Source organism: Gopherus evgoodei, chromosome 11 (genome assembly GCF_007399415.2).
Source record: "Gopherus evgoodei ecotype Sinaloan lineage chromosome 11, rGopEvg1_v1.p, whole genome shotgun sequence".
In the NCBI taxonomy this organism is placed as follows: Eukaryota; Metazoa; Chordata; order Testudines; family Testudinidae; genus Gopherus; species Gopherus evgoodei.
In genome coordinates this window covers 41039727-41058216 of record NC_044332.1, presented here as the reverse complement: position 1 = coordinate 41058216, position 18490 = coordinate 41039727, and the positions used below count along the sequence as shown (strand labels likewise).

General features: G+C 41.6%; 2 protein-coding genes across 5 annotated transcripts in view; one reads left to right on the top strand and one right to left on the bottom strand.

The window, feature by feature from the left end:
• Window positions 1-2400, bottom strand: part of METTL8 (methyltransferase like 8) — a 40884-nt gene extending 38484 nt beyond the window's left edge. For 2 of the 4 annotated variants that reach the window (XM_030579254.1, XM_030579252.1), the window contains exon 1: window positions 2063-2400. The gene's annotated coding sequence lies outside the window, so the exon portion shown is untranslated. The remainder of the gene's footprint in view (window positions 1-2062) is intronic. The other 2 variants (XM_030579253.1, XM_030579256.1) reach the window with 1 other exon arrangement.
• A 115-nt stretch (window positions 2401-2515) lies between these two features.
• DCAF17 (DDB1 and CUL4 associated factor 17) overlaps window positions 2516-18490 on the top strand; it is a 42837-nt gene continuing 26862 nt past the window's right edge. Inside the window, exons 1-5 of the mRNA XM_030579251.1 lie at window positions 2516-2624; window positions 3086-3324; window positions 6459-6562; window positions 9424-9514; window positions 18309-18445. Coding sequence (XP_030435111.1) covers window positions 3148-3324; window positions 6459-6562; window positions 9424-9514; window positions 18309-18445 — 509 coding nt within the window. The 5' untranslated portion in view covers window positions 2516-2624; window positions 3086-3147. The remainder of the gene's footprint in view (window positions 2625-3085; window positions 3325-6458; window positions 6563-9423; window positions 9515-18308; window positions 18446-18490) is intronic.

The following is an 18490-nucleotide window of genomic DNA, read 5'->3' as shown; positions in this document are numbered from 1 at the left end:
AACAAACCCTAGACCTGCCAGACCAGGAGTGAGTTCCAGAGATGAGCACCACTCATGGAAAAAAACATCAGGAACCTCTCACCTTAGTTTTAGCAAGTGCAACTACCACAGAGATCATGCATTTAGTTCTCTTCATTACAATGAGTAATTAAGCTTGCATTTTTCTAAGTAGTCAGAATTTCATGGTTTAGGGATACATCTTTTTTTATAGCACCAGCTAAGGACAGTCAGGCTTAAAACTTATTACATCTAAAACTTAGGTCAATTTATCTATGGCACTCAGGGGTGTGAAAAATTTATAGTTAAAGCATCTTAATGCCCAGTGTAGACACTTGTAGGTCAATAGAAGATTTATGTCAACCTAGCTACCACCTCTCAGAGGGGTGGATTAACTACAGCGATGGAAAAAAACCTTTCATCACTGTGGCAAGTGTCTATACCACAGATGCTACGGTGGCACACCTGCAGCGCAATAGCTGTGCCATTGTAGTATCTGTAGTGTAGACATAGCCTCAGTGTTATTAGCATTAATCCCTCAGGTGTGCACCTGAAACATACTTTCCTCTCACTAGCCTGCACAACATGAATAGTTTGACTCTCCCCTGTTTGTTGCAAGTACACTCTCTGCACTACCACTTGAGTTTCCTCACTCATTCATTCATTCGTTCACAGACATTGCTAGGGCTTGGCCTGAAGGCGACTGCCCCATAGACATGTGTGGCAGCAACTCCATCTTCCCTTGGCTCTCAAAATATTTTTACATTTTTAAGATAATGTAATACTTGTTTAAAGTCCCAGTGTATTTGACATCCCTAAAGACTGAAGTCCACTATTTAGCCTCACAGACAGTGGTAGCACAAGCTTCCATACAAGCCCACCAGTGTGCCTCACTCCTGATCTGCAGACTTCTTCAGGCAAGAGGATGATTACCATGGGTCCAAACATGCTGTACATTTCAGGGAACTACTGATGTACAGCATGTTTGGACCCATGGTAATCCAAACATCTCAGGGAACTATTACCGAGATGAAGTGCTTTACATTTCTAAGCCACTTATCCTGCAAACTTCACGTATGTCATCGCTAAGTATTTCCAGGATTGGGAACTGAGTCAATACAAATCCAGCCCAGTTCAGTAGTGACCAGAATTCATTACCTGGTGATAGGTGTTCAATGGTACAAATTCAATGAGTTTGTGAACTCCATTAGTTCCATATCCATGTGTCTATATCAGACAAATCACCAACAAAACCAAGTCTCCATGAAGATTCAAATTACCCTTCTAACCTTCTGTATCAGTTATACAAAAAATAATTCAGTCTCCATAGTTCTCTGTCCAGCAACTTTCACAACCCCCAATTTATATTTAAAAAACTAATGACCAGTATCATCACTGGTATCTCACTGAAGAGCATGACTGCACAGAATAGCAATTACAGTTTCAGTGAGTTGCACAGTATAATTGCCCTGCTAATATTGTTGAATATTATTGAAAAGTAACAATGCAGAGCATAATTAGACTTTTCTTTTTTCCCCTGCTCAGTTTAAAGGTATTTTATTTTTAATGAGGGGAAAAAAATTGGAAAGAAATTCTCACTTCAATTATCTTGTCTTTCCTAATCATAAATAAATGCCTTTTTTTTTTCAATAAATGCATGATAAAATGCCTTTGCTTAGGTTGTTTTTTTTTAATTTGACAACATATGTGTACTAGTTATGTTGTGTTTTGCCAGACTTATGGAACCTCATTATAAGAAAGCAAAGAAAGCATTATAATAAACTATTAAGGCCCTCATCTTGCAAAGATTTACCTATATGCTTAACTTTTGTGCACACAAGTAATATCACTGATTTCACCGAGACTACTCTCCTATAAAGTTAAACATGTGCGTTAAGTCTTTGCACCATCAGGGACTATATGTGTGTACTTAAGTTATTCTTATTTACACCAGCACAGTATATTTTCATGATCTTTATAAATTAAGGCATTTTGCTTGTGCTTACTGTGGCTGATTTACTGAAAAGTGTCAATAACATTTTAATTAAAAAAACCTCAAACGTACCTTCAAACTGTTCTTCTAGTTTATAGAGAAAATCCTTTAAAATAATCGCAGGGCCTTTTTACTAATTTCCCCCCCCCCAGGACTGCCTCTCTGTGTATAGCTAAAGGGACTGTTTAACAAGTCAGAACAGTAGCACACTGCACAGAGTTCACAACATCAGTTATTTCCCACTCAGGAGCCCCGCAACCTTTCTACACATAGCAACGTCTAGCCCCCAGGACTGGGTGTGACAACCCCGTCCCATCTGGCACTTATGAGGACCTGCGGGAGCTCTGCTCAGCGCCCCAGCCCGGCTGCTGCCGTAACACTCTCCATGCAGCTGGGAACAGGAAGCCGGAAGGAGAGGCCGGCAGGCCCACACGCGGGAGGAGGCGCACGGAGAGGGCAGGGCAATGGATTCTGGGAATTGTAGTTTTGGCGCGTCATTGGGAAGCGTCTGAAAACTACCCTCCCGGGCCCCGAGCGGCGGGAGAAGGGAGCGGGCGGGGCCGGGGGGAGGCCTGGCCTGGCCTGGCCGGTGCTGCTCGAGGCAGCACAGACACGCTGGGGACTGACGGGGGCAGTAAGTAATGGCCGCTGGAAGTTGTGTCACTCCCCCCCCCCCGCCAATGGCTGGTGGTGCGTTCCGCAGAGCCCGGTCAGGCGCTGCTCTCAGCCCACGGACCTGCCGCGAACAGATTCATACACATACACAGCAGCGGCCGGGTGAGCTGCCGCTGCCAACAGGGAGAGCGGCGGGGCTCACGGAGCCTCTCTCGGACCGCGGTGGGACGGGCCCGCGCCTGGGGCCCGGGGAGGCGGGCGGGCAGGCAGGGCAGGGCAGGGGTTTCCCTGTCTGCATCCAGGCTGGAGTGTAGCGAGGGCTGTGCAGGCAGCTCTTTCCCGCTTGCTGTGCCCTGTGCCCGCGGAGGGCTCCAGGATTTGGGGGAGGGAGGAGGAAGCGTCAGCCAGGGCGGGTCCATAATACTTGTTGCCTTGAAAGATGATCAGGCACATGCATTGTTGTCTCCTTGTATTGAACAGCCCCGCGCTTGCTGCCAGAGCCAGGAATTAGAAGGAATTCGAGCTTTTCCCAAGAAATAAAAATGTCCCCAGATTCAGCCGCTTCTTCCTCCTCCTCAGCCGCGAGACTCTCCTCCAATGCTTTTAAAATTCACAATGTCTGCCGCCTTCTAACCAGGAGATCTCACGGATTTTATACAAAAGATGCAGGTGTCGCCCACAGAAAAAACATGGGAATCCTAAGAAAGCTAGTGTGTCAGGTAACCGCTTCTAACATTTTCCAGCAGTGACTCTGTCCTTGTTTGGAACCTGATTTCTTCATTCCAGATGTTGTGAACTCCAGTCTAGTGCAGCAATTTGGGTAACCTCTAGACCAAACTCTGAACGGGAGAAGTTTGGGAGAGAGTGAACAGCGTGAGTTCTTGATTAAGGATGAGAGAGTTAGCAATACTATTAAACTTACCTCTGAAAAAATATGGAAAAGATGCAGCATCTTTGTCATTCAAATCTGAAGAATATTGTATGGTGGAAAAAATGGCATTACCATTTCTAAATCAAACTTTTACTTTATAACAGTATTACTGTGTGACTCTCTTTTTAAACTCTTTCACTCAGATTTCTTAATTCCGGGGACTATTGTTGTACACAGTTATATAATACTTAATATTAAAATTATGCTAACAGTGTAAGGGACATCATCAACTTTAAATTTGACCTCAAAATTCTAAGGGTTTGTCTACATGTGCAGTGGTGCAGGCTGCCCCGCTACAGACCCCTGGGGGAAATCTGTGCCAAATTTCTCAAAATAACACTATATATTCACACCAGTTTCAATTATTTTGGTAATTTATTTCAAAATACCTGTCAGCAAGTATGTCTGCAACAATACAAAAAAAAAATCAGGAATTTTTTTTGACAAATAGATTCCTCACTGGGCATATTAATACAGAATTTTGAGTAATTTATTTAAACCAGAATACAGATCTATATTTCCTCCACCCCTTAGAAGCAGTGCAAAGGCTTGGGGTAGGCAGGGGTAACGGAGGTGCTGAGGGAGAGGAAAGGAGCTTGGGAGAGAACGTGAAGGGTTGTTGGGTGTGAGTGGGAGAAGTATGGAATAGGGTTTTTTGTTATGGAGTAAGGAAACCTCCCCCCATGCAGCCCCTGGCTGACCCCATGTGTCCCTACAGCCCCTACCCCCTCTTCCTCATGTTGCCCTGCAGCCCCCTAGCCCCCATCCCCATGTGGCCCTGCAGCAGGGATGCTGGAACATGCAGGGCCATGCTTACCCCTCCCCTTCCACTTTTTACCAACCATAAGGGCAAGTGACAGAGAGGAGAGGAGCAAGCAGGTGGCAGGGTCTTGGGGGAAGAGGCTGTACAAGGGCAGGGTCTTGGGAAAGGGGGCAGCATGAGGGTGGGGCTCAGGAAGCAGGGGCAGTGTGGGCTTGCGGAGGGCACAGTTTGGGCGCCTGTGGCCCCCCCCCCACACTTTTAGAGTGCTTCTGCCCTCCCATTCAGGCCCTGCTCAATGCTGTCGCCCCGTTAGCCCTTCTGAACATCAGTCTGTTACAGGGCTGCCCCCCGCTGCCGAATTGCCGCTGAAGACCCGCCCTGGAACCCGCCGCCAAAGTGCCGGAAGGACCCCCTGCCACAGGTCTTCGGGACACTTCAGCGGCGGGTCCCGGAACAGAAGGACCCCCGCCGCCGAATTGCTGACGACCTGGAGCGGAAGAAGCTCTGGGGGCCTGGGCCCCACGAGAGTTTTCTGGGGCCCCCAGAGCGAGTGAAGGACCCCGCTCCATGGCTCTCGAAAAACTCGGGGCCCCTGCAGAGCCTGGGAGCAAATTGCCCCTCTTGCCCCCCCTCCCCCCGGGCAGCCCTGGTCTGTTAACCCCCCAAATCCCATAACTTAATGGGGCTGCCAGGCAGAGCATGGTGAGGAACAGCCAGCTGCTGACAGTTCTGGTGCACAGTGGCCCCTGGTGGGCAAAAGGCAGAACTGCAGAGCTTCTGGCAGAGTATTTCCTGCAGAGAGACATGAATTCTGCATGTGCACAGAATTCCCCCAGGAGTAACTAGCACTTTAGTGAAGATTCCACTACACCAATAGGAGAGCTTCTCCCATCGGTATAGTTAATCCACCTCCGCAAGAGACGATAGCTATGTCAGCGGGAGAAGCACTCCCATCAACATAGTGCTGTCTACACAGGCAGTTAGGTTGGTATAACTCAGGAATTTTTCATGCCTCTGAATGAGTTATACCAGTGTAAATTAGTAGTGTAGATCTGGCTTAAGTGCAACAGAATTGTTTCCACAATTAAAAAAATCAATAGTTTTCTGTAAACAAATAAACATGCCTCTGAAGTGGAAACTAAACATTGCAGCACTGGGAAACTGAAATTGCAGATGATTATAAACCAGAGTGAAACTGATTTAAATTTTGTTATTGCCCAAGCTGAGAGAAATGTAAAAATAGCACACGTAGGGACAATTAAATTAGTATTTAAAAATTACTTTGGTTTTAACAATCTAAGGTATTAGGCCCCATTCATGCAATCAGATGTTTGAAGGGGGATCCCTGCACTCACATAGGGCCCCTTTGAAGCTAATGGGGCTTTGTCTGACTATAGCCCACCTACATGCATCTCATAAAGGATTGGGGCTTTAATTAATACAGATACAATTATTTACAATCCCATATCCTGATACTTTAATGCACATGAGTAACTTTATGCATGTGAGTAATTCAAGTGAACTCATTAACATCTTGCATTCATTATCCCTCCCGTGCCTTCCTCCAAACACCAAGAATAGGCTGGATCCCAAAACTCCATGAATTCAACAGGACTACTAACATATATATGGGTACTTGTGCATATTTGCAATATCAGAGCCTATCATTCTTAAGTTGAAAAGGTTGCATACAAATTTTATTACAAATTTTATTTTTAACCTGTGTCGGTTAATGATAAACATTTATTTTCCATGGTGCCCATGAATTGGTAAAGCTTCTCTTTTCATTTTTTTGTCCCTAGTTTTCTTATAAAGGCCATTCATAAGTTTTATTACATTTTCCTCCAACGCATACCCCACTCCAGCTTTTCTAGATTTACTTTTCAAATACTTTTGAGTCAAAGCCCTGCTTGCCTTATTTCAGTGCCTACTGTATTCACAACTGGAAGCATCCAGTGTACAATCATAGAAAGAAGGAAAGAAAAATTTAAAATGGCTAGATAACTCCAGGAGAGTTATTTATTTATTTTAAAAGTATTTTATGTGTTCCACAGACTATGTTAAACTAACATAAGTTATTAAGCGGTAGCGGCAAGTGAAATATTTTCCAAAACCACAGCTTGTCATAAAAGCCTTCTTCCACTCGTTGTCTATTTCAGGAAAGTACTAAATTCAAGAATGTTTGGACAACTCATTCCACATCTCCTATTGCTTATGAACGTGGAAGAATTTATTTTGACAATTACCGCTGCTGTGTGAGCAGGTAATTATTTGATTGCCAAAAATTGCCATTATTTTTCATTTTAATACTCAGGCTCTGATCTTAGAAACTCCCACGAGTAGTCCCACTGAGTTGAATGGGATTACTTGTATAAGCGCAGATACCCCTATGCCTAATTGTTCGCAGGATTGGACCCTTATTTTAGTATATTTAAGTGTTAGACAATAGCTGTATTGCATTGCTTTTGGCAAGGTAAGGCCTGATCCTGTGAGGTGCTGCTTATGTTCAACTATCACTGGACTTTAATGGGAGTTTAAGATGTTCAGCACCGCACAGAATTCAAATTAAACAGACTGAACAACAGTTTTATTTCTTGTAGTTGTCACCTGGCCTCAGTGGGTCACAGCGAAGGATGCCAAATTCAGGGCAAACTGCTGGGAAATAGGGCATTCTCACCCTAAATTGGTGATTATTCTATCATTAGATTATACCAAGCCAAGAACAAAAGTAAACTTCTGCCTCAGCACATTGATTAACAAGAAGTCAAAGGTGCAGTCTCTTTAGGCATTACAGCCCTTGTCTCATCACGCAGACACTGGACTCTATGATGAGTGGTTACTAAAAAACAATTTAATCAAACATAGGGTTCTTTTACCCCCAAGAGATCAGGCACATAGGCAGATCATTGTATAACTGAGATCTTACCCAATAATCATGTTGATGCCAATCCTTTAGTAACTATAAACTAAAAGTTTAATAATAAAAGAATTGTTCCTAGAATATCAGGGTTGGAAGGGACCTCAGGTCATTTAGTCCAACTCCCTTCTCAAAGCAGGATGAATCCCCAGCCATATTTTTGCCCCACATCCCTAAATGGTGCCCTCAAGGATTGAGCTCACAACACTAGGTTTAGCAGGCCAATGTACAAACCACTGAGCCATCCCTCTCCCCAATGGTTAATAGATCAAATAATTGCAAAGTTCTTATATCAGGTTTATAGCAATGGATTAAACTGCTATCTTGTAAAGCCTCTCAGGTGAATCAGGGCAGGAAAGAGGCAAAGTGGAGATATTTCAGGGGCTTTTATATTCTGTGCCATGAGTCTGGAAATTTACTGTCTCAAAACAAAGCTCACAGCCCAGTTTGTGGAAAGTTACTGGCCCAACGTGGAGTTCAAGATCACATAAGCATATCACATGTCCTTACATGGCTTGATGATTCACAGGGGTAGCCATTGCCTATATTTGTGCTGAGGCATCCACAGGAAGAGCTATCTAGGTGGAATGGGTTTCCTCTATGACCAGGTCATCAGCACATAGCTGATCTGGCTCTAATGTAAATTCTATCTGGTTGGTTGGTGTTATCCAAGAATACCACACATGTTTAAGATTAGGGCTGTCATGAAACTAAAAAAATTAATTGTGATTAATCGCATGAGTAATTGTACCATTAAACAATAATAGAACACCATTTAAATATTTTTGTATGTTTTCTACATTTTCAAATATATTGATTTCAATTACAACACAGAATAGAAAGCGTACAGTGCTCACTTTATATTTATTTTTTATTACAAATATTTTCACTGTAAAAAACAAAAGAAATAGTATTTTCAATTCACCTAATAAGTACTGTAGTGCAGTCTCTTTATCATGAAAGTTGAACTTACAAATGTTGAATTATGTACAGAAAAATAACTGCATTCAAAAATAAAAATTGTAAAACATTAGAGCCTACAAGTCCACTTCAGCCAATCGCTCAGACAGACAAGGTTGGTTACATTTGCAGGACATAATGCTGTCCACTTCTTGTTTACAATGTCACCTGAAAGTGAGAACAGGCATTCGAATGACACTGTTGTAACCAGTGTCGCAAGATATTTAGGTGTCAGATGCACTTTAATGGGAGCTGAAGATACTTATCATCTTGTAGGATCAGGTCCCATTTTAGCATGTGATATCCAGCACGTAAAATGCCTTGTGAATGATGTCATTTAATAAGTCCAAAAGAAGAAGACAGAACTAGAGACAGAGTTCATTTCAGGAAATGTGTTGCTAAATTCTTAAACCATACAAGAATTCTCAGCTTCTGTCACCCATGCCATGAAAGGCACAACACTGATACAGTGGAAGAGATTCCTCCTGATGTTACTTAATGGGTCAAATTCTGCTGTCAGCTACACAGTGCAAGTCAATGAAGTTACTCTAGATTTAAACAGGTGTAACTCAGAAGAATTTGGCACAATAACTTGTTACAAACTGATAGTTCCCCCTACCTCAAGTTCTAATCTATATAGGTTCTTATATCATTCTCATGACTCTAGAATCTGAGCACCTTCTAGTAGTGCAATCAGAAAGGTGAGTAATATCTGTCATTTGTGCTTCATTCTTTTTCTCCTCTCTCCAGGGGGAGAATTGTTCATGCTGTGAAGTATTTTGTTTTGGTAGAGTTTTAGAGTGAGTGAGTGTGAGTGTGAGTGTGCTGCTATGATTTTGCATTAGAGAAAGCAAGGTGGAAGCAGTATGTCATGCACTTGGAGCTGCAGGTGGTGAGGTTTTTGATGGTGGTCTGCTCCTGAGTTAATTTTCATATATTCTGTTTAGTTCTTTTTTTAAAGTATGTTACTAAAATAAGAACATTATTGGTACATCTCTTGTCTAAAATGTTTACCTAGACGAAAAGTGATCTTTTTAATGGCATCTTATAGTGGGGGGTGGGGTTACCCAAATTCTGAAAGTAGCACAGAGAGACAGTTACCAAAATAAGAGTAGCCTGGCATGCTGGGAAGTTCAGAATGCTGACTTCATGAGGAGGAGGTAATGATTTATAATAGTGCATAAACTGACCTATTGACAGAGGTAGTTTATAAAGTAGACTGATCATTCATAATCTTTTTTTCTCAGCATTGCACGAGAGCCAAGAATACTTTATCAACTGCCAGCATGTTCTAAATCAGAAAAAATAGAGGATGCATTATTATTGGAATGCCCATTGGTAAGGTTACTTTTTACTGAAGGAATTTTGAAAACAAAATATAGCAAATGTTTTAGCTGTGGAAGAACAATTCACTGATAATGTAGACAAAATTGAAACCAAGCTTTTCAAAAAATGGGAATGATGTTTATTGCAAATTATGGTCAGCTTATGTCTTCAGATGGCTGCATATGACTCCCATTGAAGTTGGAGGGAGTTTTGCTGTTACTTCATGGAAGAAGCCAAGTATTCAGAGACCATATTATCAACCTGCTCATCTCTAACATTTTCAGTTAACCTAAATAACTTCAAAGCAGTATACATTAATATATTATGCTTTTCTTTGCTTGGAGCAGTTATTTAATGGGTCAATTGCACTGTTTGTAACAACATTCTTGTTAACAACTATCATATTGCTTGTCAGGAATGATGATCTTCACACAGTAGGTAAGTGAGAATTTTTGCATTGAAATGGTCTTAGACGCTAGAGAACGCTCTCTTCTCTGAGTTAAGTAATCATCTTTGAAAAAATTCCATGAAAATACAGGGTTCATTTAAAGTTTGCAGAACCTGAGCTTCAGTCCGAGCCAAACATCTACACGCTATTTTTAGTGGCATAGCACAAGTCTGTAGACAGGGGCTCTGAGACTTGCTGCCATGGGTTTCTGCTTGCCATGTACACATATCCTTATTGACTACAGCTGGTCATAACTCTACTGGCATTTTAACTCACTATTTTCATTTGCGCACAGCTTTCTCTAAACTTCATTTTTTGACTGAAATTGTCATACTTTCTCTCAGACCAAAGGTGACTTTTAGGGAAAGACTGAGTGGTTTTCTCATATTAAGATTTATTTGCGTCTGGCTAACTCAAATAGGGGAACTCTAAAATATGACATTTTGCGCATGGCAAATTCTACTGGGAAATAGTCTGGTAATTTTTGAGAAAAATTAGTAACTATTTTAAAATGTGCATTAATGAATGCAAACTACAACACTTTTATAGTTTTTTTTAGTGATGTTACTGCCTATGGTACAATAATATCCGTGTGACTTTATAGTGCCACATTTTTCCACCGTGCTGCTCCTAGATTTCTGCCTCCTGTAAGGAGCTGAGTGTCTTTAACTCCCACAGGAGTTGAGGATAGTCAGCATCTTGCAGGATCAGGCCCAGACAGAGAAATGCAGTTTAAATCACAGAGTCATGCAAAAACAATTGGATAACTCTGTAGTGTCAGAGGGGGGTGCAGGGCTCAGGGCAGAGGGCTAGGGGTGTGGGGGAGGGGTTTCAGGAGTCAGGGCAGGGGACTGGGGATGTAGGCTGGAGTCGTGGGGATGCTCCCAGCCCCCTGCCCTGAGCAGCTCACAGCAGGGGGCTTAAGGGGATATGCCCTAATTCCACCCTCCTTCCCCAAGGCCCCGTCCCTGCCTCTTCTCCAGAGCAGCAAGCACGCTGTGGCTGCAATTCTGGCTCTGCTTCTCCCCCTCCCTCCTCAGGGCCATCAGCTGTTCGGCGGGAGAGGAGGAGGGGCAGGAACCCAGTAAGTTGGGGGAAGAGGCAGGGAGGAGGGAGCTCGGCTGCAGGTGGAGGCTGCTCTGCAGCAGCAGCAGCCGGCAGGACCAAACTCCTGCCCCTGCAAGACAGAGTGGTGGGCGGGGGCGGAGAAGAGCAGGCTGGGCTTGGCAGGATTTTTAATGGCATGCTGCTGCCTGCTGGGGTCCCAGCCACTGGCCCCACCCAGCCCGCTGCCAGGCAGGATTCGGCAGCAGGCTGGGACCCCAGCATGCAGCAGCGTGCCATTAAAAATCAGCTCCTGTGCCGTCTTTGTGCCATATGTTGCCGAGCCCTAGCCTAGTTTCTCCTTCCGTTTCTTTTTTAGGGAATCCATGTTTAATTCAGATTTGCTGGCCAAATGTGCATATAGTGTTGCTGTAGGTCTTGGCAATCTGGTAATATCTGAGAAATGAATGCAGTTCAGGTAGGTCAGGGTAGCGTAGGCATTGGGGCCCAACAGATGGGAGATGGCATGTTTAAGTTGGACGTATTTCCACTCCTTCTTAGTCTATAGATCAGATGTCAGCAACCTTTCAGAAGTGATGTGCCGAGTCTTCATTTATTCACTCTAATTTAAGGTTTTGCGTGCCAGTAATACATTTTAATGTTTTTAGAAGGTCTCTTTCTATAAGTCTATAATATATAACTAAACTATTGTTGTATGTAGAGTAAATAAGGTCTTTAAAATGTCTAAGAACCTTCATTTAAAATTAAATTAAAATGCAGAGCCCCCCCGGACTGGTGGCCAAGACCCAGGCAGTGTGAGTGCCACTGAAAATCAGTTTGTGTGCCACCTTGGCACACATGCCATAGGTTGCCTACCCCTGCTATAGATTGAACCTTCTTTGAATATTATAAAAGGGAGGAAGGTATCATTTTCAGTCAACTGAATGATGGTCAGAATTCCTTTCCTAATTAAATCTTGCCAATGATGGGGTTGTCTGCTATACAGAGTTTCGAGGTTACCCCATATAAAGAGTCTTTGGTATGTAGAAGAGGGTGATTTTTAAATTTAGTAGACATAGGTTGCCAAATATTTCTGTCTGCGACAATAGCTGTAGTGTTCTTTAGGGAATCAGTAGTAATCCAAGTGCAGTGCACTGGAAAGGGGTAAAGGAGCAAACAGTTCTGCTTCCAGCTGGAACCAATCTGAGTTTCTAAAGCACAAGGGAATGAACCACTGTGCTGGTGGCTAAGGATTATTGCTTGATGGTTGGGACATCTAAACCTGTTTTGAGAGGGAACTGTAATCTTTGTATGGAGATTCTGGGTTTGTTACCAGCACCCTACAAAACAGACGGGAACATGTTGTCAATTTTGGTAAAATAAAAAGGAGAAATATGGGTAGGAAAGGAATTCAGAGTAAAAAGCATCCTCAGAATGGCATTCGTTTTGATTGTTTATTTTTCCCAAAGGGAGAGAGATAGTGCCGCAATCTATATAAATTGTGGCTAACTGCATGATTAATGGGGTGAGGGTAACCTTGACTGGCTTTTGATTCCTTAAGGAAGAAGATGCCAAATATCTGAAATTTGTCTTTTGCCATCTAAATATCCCTATACAGGTAGAGCCACTTCCATCTAAATCAATAAGATCTCTATTGTTTCAAATTTATCTTGTAGCCAGAGAATTTACCAGTATCTATAGTTTGTAGACTGTTAGAATAGATTGATTTGGATTTTTTAATATATAGGAGGATGTCATCTGCATATAGAAAAATTTGTCTCCTGAGTCTCTGATTTGTTGTCTCCTGAGTCTCTGATTTGATCCATTGAATATTTTGATGTTCCCTAATTTTTACTGCAAGTGTTCTAATGCTAGATTGAATAGGAGGGGAGAAAGAGAAGGCATTCCTGTCTTGCTCCCTGAACAGGTCTAAGGGGCAGGGAGATATTGTGCTACACCTCTTCCCTGATATAACATGAATTCGGATATAATGCGGTAAAGCAGTGCGGAGGAGAGAAGGTGGAACTGTGCACTCCGATGGATCAAAGCAAGTTTGATATAATGCGGTTTCACCTATAACGCGGTAAGATTCTTTGGCTCCCAAGGACAGCATTATATCGAGGTAGAGGTGTATTTGTTATATTCCAATCCCAATTCTTGGATCCTAACAGCTTTATCCATGAAATGAAGGACTTTCCCAAGCCAAATTTATCCAGGGTCACAAACAGATATTGCCAGTTCACTCTGTCAAAGGCTTCCTCTGCACTGAGTGAAACAATTCCATGGGAATTTCTAGAGTGTGAACTATGCCTTTTTAAAATAAATTTCACCTGTTCAGGGTTAACCATTTCATTCATTACTTTTTCCAGTCTCTTAGCCAATATTTGTGAAAGTATTTTTACATCAGTATTGATTAATGAGATGGATCTATAGCTGTTACAGTTTTGAGCATCCTTAGCTGGTTTAAGTAATACAGTAATTAGAGCTCCTCTCATAGTAGGAGTAGCATACCTTTCTGTAAGGCAATCTTAGAAAAGTATAGCAGCTTAGGGGCCAGAATGTTCTTGAAACTTTGATAGAATTCTATCGGTAGGCCATCAAGGGCAGGGGTCTTGGCCAGAGTAATTTCCTCCATGGCCTTGATAATTTCTTAATTGCAAGGGAAAGGCCAGCCTGGTCTGCTGTTCTATGAGATTGTGGGCAGTAAGAGCTTTAATAAATTATTTAGTTCTTGGGTCAAGTGGTGAATCATTATTGTAAAGAGCCTGGTAGAATTTCAGAAATTGATCATTGATCTCTTTTTGATTAATAATAACTGCCCTTGTTATCATTTGAGTGATAGTATTTGGGACCTTTTGACTGCTTACTTTTAATCTATATGTGAGAATTTTCCCCACTCTTACCCCTGACTCCAGTATCTCTTGTGTGAGTCTAAAAGAGAAATTGGGGGCTTGTGCTGAAGTCAGTCTATTTACTTTTTACCAAAGATTGATAATTTTTTAAGGTTTCTTGGTAGGACTAGTTTGCACATGTTATGTCCATAGCTTAAGTTGTTTGGTTAATTCTAGGGACCTGAGCCTGGCTAGCCATCTGCCTATCTGCTGAATAGGAAATAATCCTGCCCCTAATAAAAACTTTTAGTGTATCACATAGGGTGGATTGGGATATCTCTGGTGGGTCATTTGTTTAGGAAAAAAACTGAATTTCTTCTGTGACATAGTTCTGAAAATGTTTATCTTTCTCAAGAGCGGAGTTCAGTATCTTTCTTTACAAGTCCAATTTGTCTTGGGAGGTGTAGCATCCTGGTGCATGATAAGTGATCATAATAGACTTGATTTCATTATTGAGCACAGAGTCTACCAGATTCATAGAAATCAGGAAGAAATCTATTTGTGAATATGTGAACTGCGAGAAGGAAAAAAAAGTAAATCCTTCATCCAAGGGTTCCGCAACCACCATACATCTTTTAACCCCAATTCTTCCTTATAATCTTTATAGTATTTCTAGTACGTGATTGTGTATGTTGGGGCTGGCCTGATTTGTCTAAAAAAGGCTCCAATACTTCATTAAGATCTCCTGTTACGATGGTTGATTCTAATGGCATATTAATTTCGGGGGGCAAGTGTTTTTAAAAAGTGGAGCATCTTTATTAACAACATAAGAACATGAGAATGGCCATGCTGGTTTAGAGCAAAGGTCTATCTAGCCCAGTATCCTGTCTTCCAACAGTGGCCAATGCCAGGTGCCTCAGGGGGAATGAACAGAACAGGTAATCATCAAGTGATCCATCCCATCACCCATTCCCAGCTTCTGGCAAACAGAGGCTAGGAACACCATTCCTGCCCATCCTGGCTAATAGCCATTGATGGACCTATACTCCATGAATTTATCTAGTTCTTTTTTTGTACCCTGTTATAGTTTATGGGTCCACATACATCAGTGGGTGTGTATAGGATCAGAGGTCATAGCCTTCACCAATAGAAAGTACCCTTCCTGATCTTCATTTACATCTAGAATTTGTAAAGTGAGTCTTTTATGAAACAATATTGCTACATGTTTGGCTGCAGAGGAGAACTTGTTAAGCACCCCTCCACCTATCCTAAATGTCTCTGCCTCCAAGTCATTACGTGGGTTTCTTGTAGGAAGATATCTGCTTTCAGTGTTCTAAGATGAGTGACAATAATTTTTCTTTTTATAAGATGATTGACCCCTCTGATGTTCAGGAAACATAGTTTATAATATTAGCCATAAGGCGTGTTTAAGTCAAATATCTCTTTATCAGGTAGCTGAATACTTCTCATTGCTTGAGCTGCATATCTGGATTCCTCCTTACCATCCTGGGCATATGAAGAGTGGCCTCATCACTCCTTCCCCCCACAACTCAAAACACCCAACTGGGGCATAGCTGGAGTCCCTTTAATTTGATAAAGGAGAATAGTCTATATCAGGAGAGGGCGTGGTTTCTGCACTGTTCCCAACAAACAAAAAAAGGTGTGAAGAAGACTACTGTCTCAACTTAAGAACAAGTCTATAGTGGATATATAAGAAAAAGTTATACAAATTTTTAAACAACCTTATTCCAACTTAACTGGATCATTTGCAGATAAGGAGTGATTAGCAGAACTGTTTTTCCTAAACTTTGCCATTGGAGCCTTGTCCACGCTGGATTATAGTGTAAACTCCATAGTCACCCGTGGTAAATCAGCATAACATTATTTCAACTCTAACAAAAATAAAAACTAAAGAAAAAAACTTGAATATTACTGAAAAACAAACGACGGCTACCACTACACTGCATACAACAGTGTCATAATAACACACTCTCAGTAATTTGGTGAATCATAAACAGCAATAATAATTATTCTTGATAGGATTTAGGAGATCAGATTTCTTTACAGTTCGGGAATTGAAGCAGTCATCGTTCAACTGAAAGTCTTCATTACACTATTTAGATCTGATATCTCTTATAAGTGTACATTTAGGGCAAATGGATTGAATATTTCCAAATTTACTATAAACCAAAAACTAGGAAATTAGATGGGTATGAAACAAAATTATCGCGGAAGGGGAAAGGAGAGGAACATTTTAAAAATAAAAAAAGGTGAGAAAGGGTTGGAAAAGATATCAGGAGCAAGAGTGCCTCAGATCCAAAACAAAACCACACTTCTCTGTGGCACCTTACCGATCCATGGGTGTAAGGAGGTCCACAGGTCCAGTAAGCAGTTTGGTTGGAGTGAGGGTCTTGAATGTGAATATGCTCCTGGTACACTGGATTAATGAGGGGCATGGGCAAGGGTGGATGCAGCAAAGCAAGTATGTCCATATTGTAACCCTCCAAGCTGCTTACAGCATTAGGTGGTGCACATAGTGGCTTCTTGAATTTGGATGGAGGCTCAAAATTCAATCAGAGATTAGATTCTTCTTCCCAGCCAGCCCCTCTGCTGATGAACTCGGAAGTTCAAAGAAATGAAAAGTAAGGGGACAAAATGGTGGATTGTCCTTTACAATTGTTTTGTTAGACTGAGAACTAAATTCCACCACTGCAGTGACTTATCTGGTAAAGTTGTTTTAATGCATCCCATCTGTATCTTTTACAGGTTTTTTTTTTTCCTCCTTTTTTCTTTTTTTCTCTGTAGTGAGATCAGACACCTTTCAACTTCTTCTATCATAAACCATCTTGCCTTCCCTTTTAACTTCGAAAGTAGAAGGAAGAAAATGAAGTAGTCCAAACCCAATCCTTTGGCTACAGCTCTTGATCTGTTAAATTTAGCTCTCTTCACCACATCCTTGTGTAGTCATCAGCCTATGTCCCTTCCATGTTAGGTTTTTAAGTTCTTTTTTAAGAATGAGTTCCTTAAAACTGTATTTAAAAATCTTAGTTATAGCCTGGTGCTTTGTATCTGGAGTGGATTTTGCACAAATGAGCAATGGAATCTTCAGTATTTAACTTTGATTGGTGGGGGGAGAGACAAAAGAACTGGCAACATGGTAGATAAAAATTCCACAAGCTTCCCTTTTTCCAACTCCTCTTGGAGACCCACAATTCTCAGATATTTTTCTCCTTGATCTTCCCTCGAGATCATTAACCTTCTCTGCCGTGTTTTTAGCAGTCCTTTTCTGTTGCTCTGAGGTTATATTCATAGTACTCACTGTGTCTTCTAGTGAGGAGATTCTGTTTTCAGCTTCCTCTAGTTTGATGCTGAGTCTTATTAGTACACATCAAGTCAATTTGTAATAGTTTTGATTTCAGTTAAATCTTCAGATATTTTTCTCAAGATAGATCACTTGAGATTTGTTTTAGCTAGTCCATAATTTCATTATAGTCTCAGAGGAGCAGCCTCTCCCTCGTCGGCCATCTTGCTGCAAAGGGCTGTCTGACACCTTCTGCTTTTAGGATTTTGTAGAAAGTCTAGAGATGGAACAACATCTGTAATGCTATTAAATTAAAAGAGTCTATAGAATATCTGATGAATATTAGATGGGGCGTGGGGGTGGGAAAGCGAATCAGTTGCTGCTGGTTATGGATTTTAGAGGTGGCAAAAGGTAGTTATAAAACTATGCATCCACCGTTCCCCTTGTGGCTCTCAGAAGTCCTACTGCCAACTTTAAACTGTTGCAGTCTTGTGTCTGTATGTTTCATTTTTATTGCAGGACATTTTAATTGTATCTGTGTTTTAATCTAGGTTCGTAAACGCCATCCATCACTAAGGCACTGATTTTGTGTTTGGCCTCTACGTACATCTTTTTTGAACCTGCAGTTTTGTAAGCACAATTGGCATGACATCCAACTGCTTAATATCAAGCAGTTAGACTTCTACAGCCTTGTTGGGGGGGAGATTGACCAGTATAGCTGTCTGGAATAATTAGATATTACAGAATAAATAAATTATATCAGAATAATTCCTTGTGTGGATGCTCTATTCCAGATTTATCGCGTCTAGACGAGACGCGATAAATCGATCCCCGATAGATCTATCGTTACGTGCCAATCCAGCGGGTAGTGTGGATGTACCCAAAAAAGTGAATCCATATAGGAAGCTATTCTGGTATAGCTTATTCCACAGTAACTTTGCCTGTCAATTTCTCCAATGTAGATTCAGCCTAAGCGATATCAATTACACCTACAAACAATTGTGCCCACAGTTATTTGTACCTGCATACTGTGAATGTGAAAAGGGAAGATGGTGTTCAATAATCTGCCCCCTAATCTCCATCTAGGCCAGATAGTTTGCTTTAAAAACTATAGGAAGTAGGCAGTATGGCTTTCCTCATGTTCACATTCAAACTTTTTACTGATAACTTCTTTTTATATAGGAGGAATCGCTTCCCAGTCCACCAGACTATAAATCTTCTCTGGCAGTTTTGACTGCTCATAACTGGCTCCTTCGTCTCTCTGCTAATACTGGAGAAATACTGGAAAAAATATACCTTCCGCCCTACTGCAAATTCAGGTATTAATTATTAGCTGGGCTTTCTACAAGTAATGGTTTAATTAT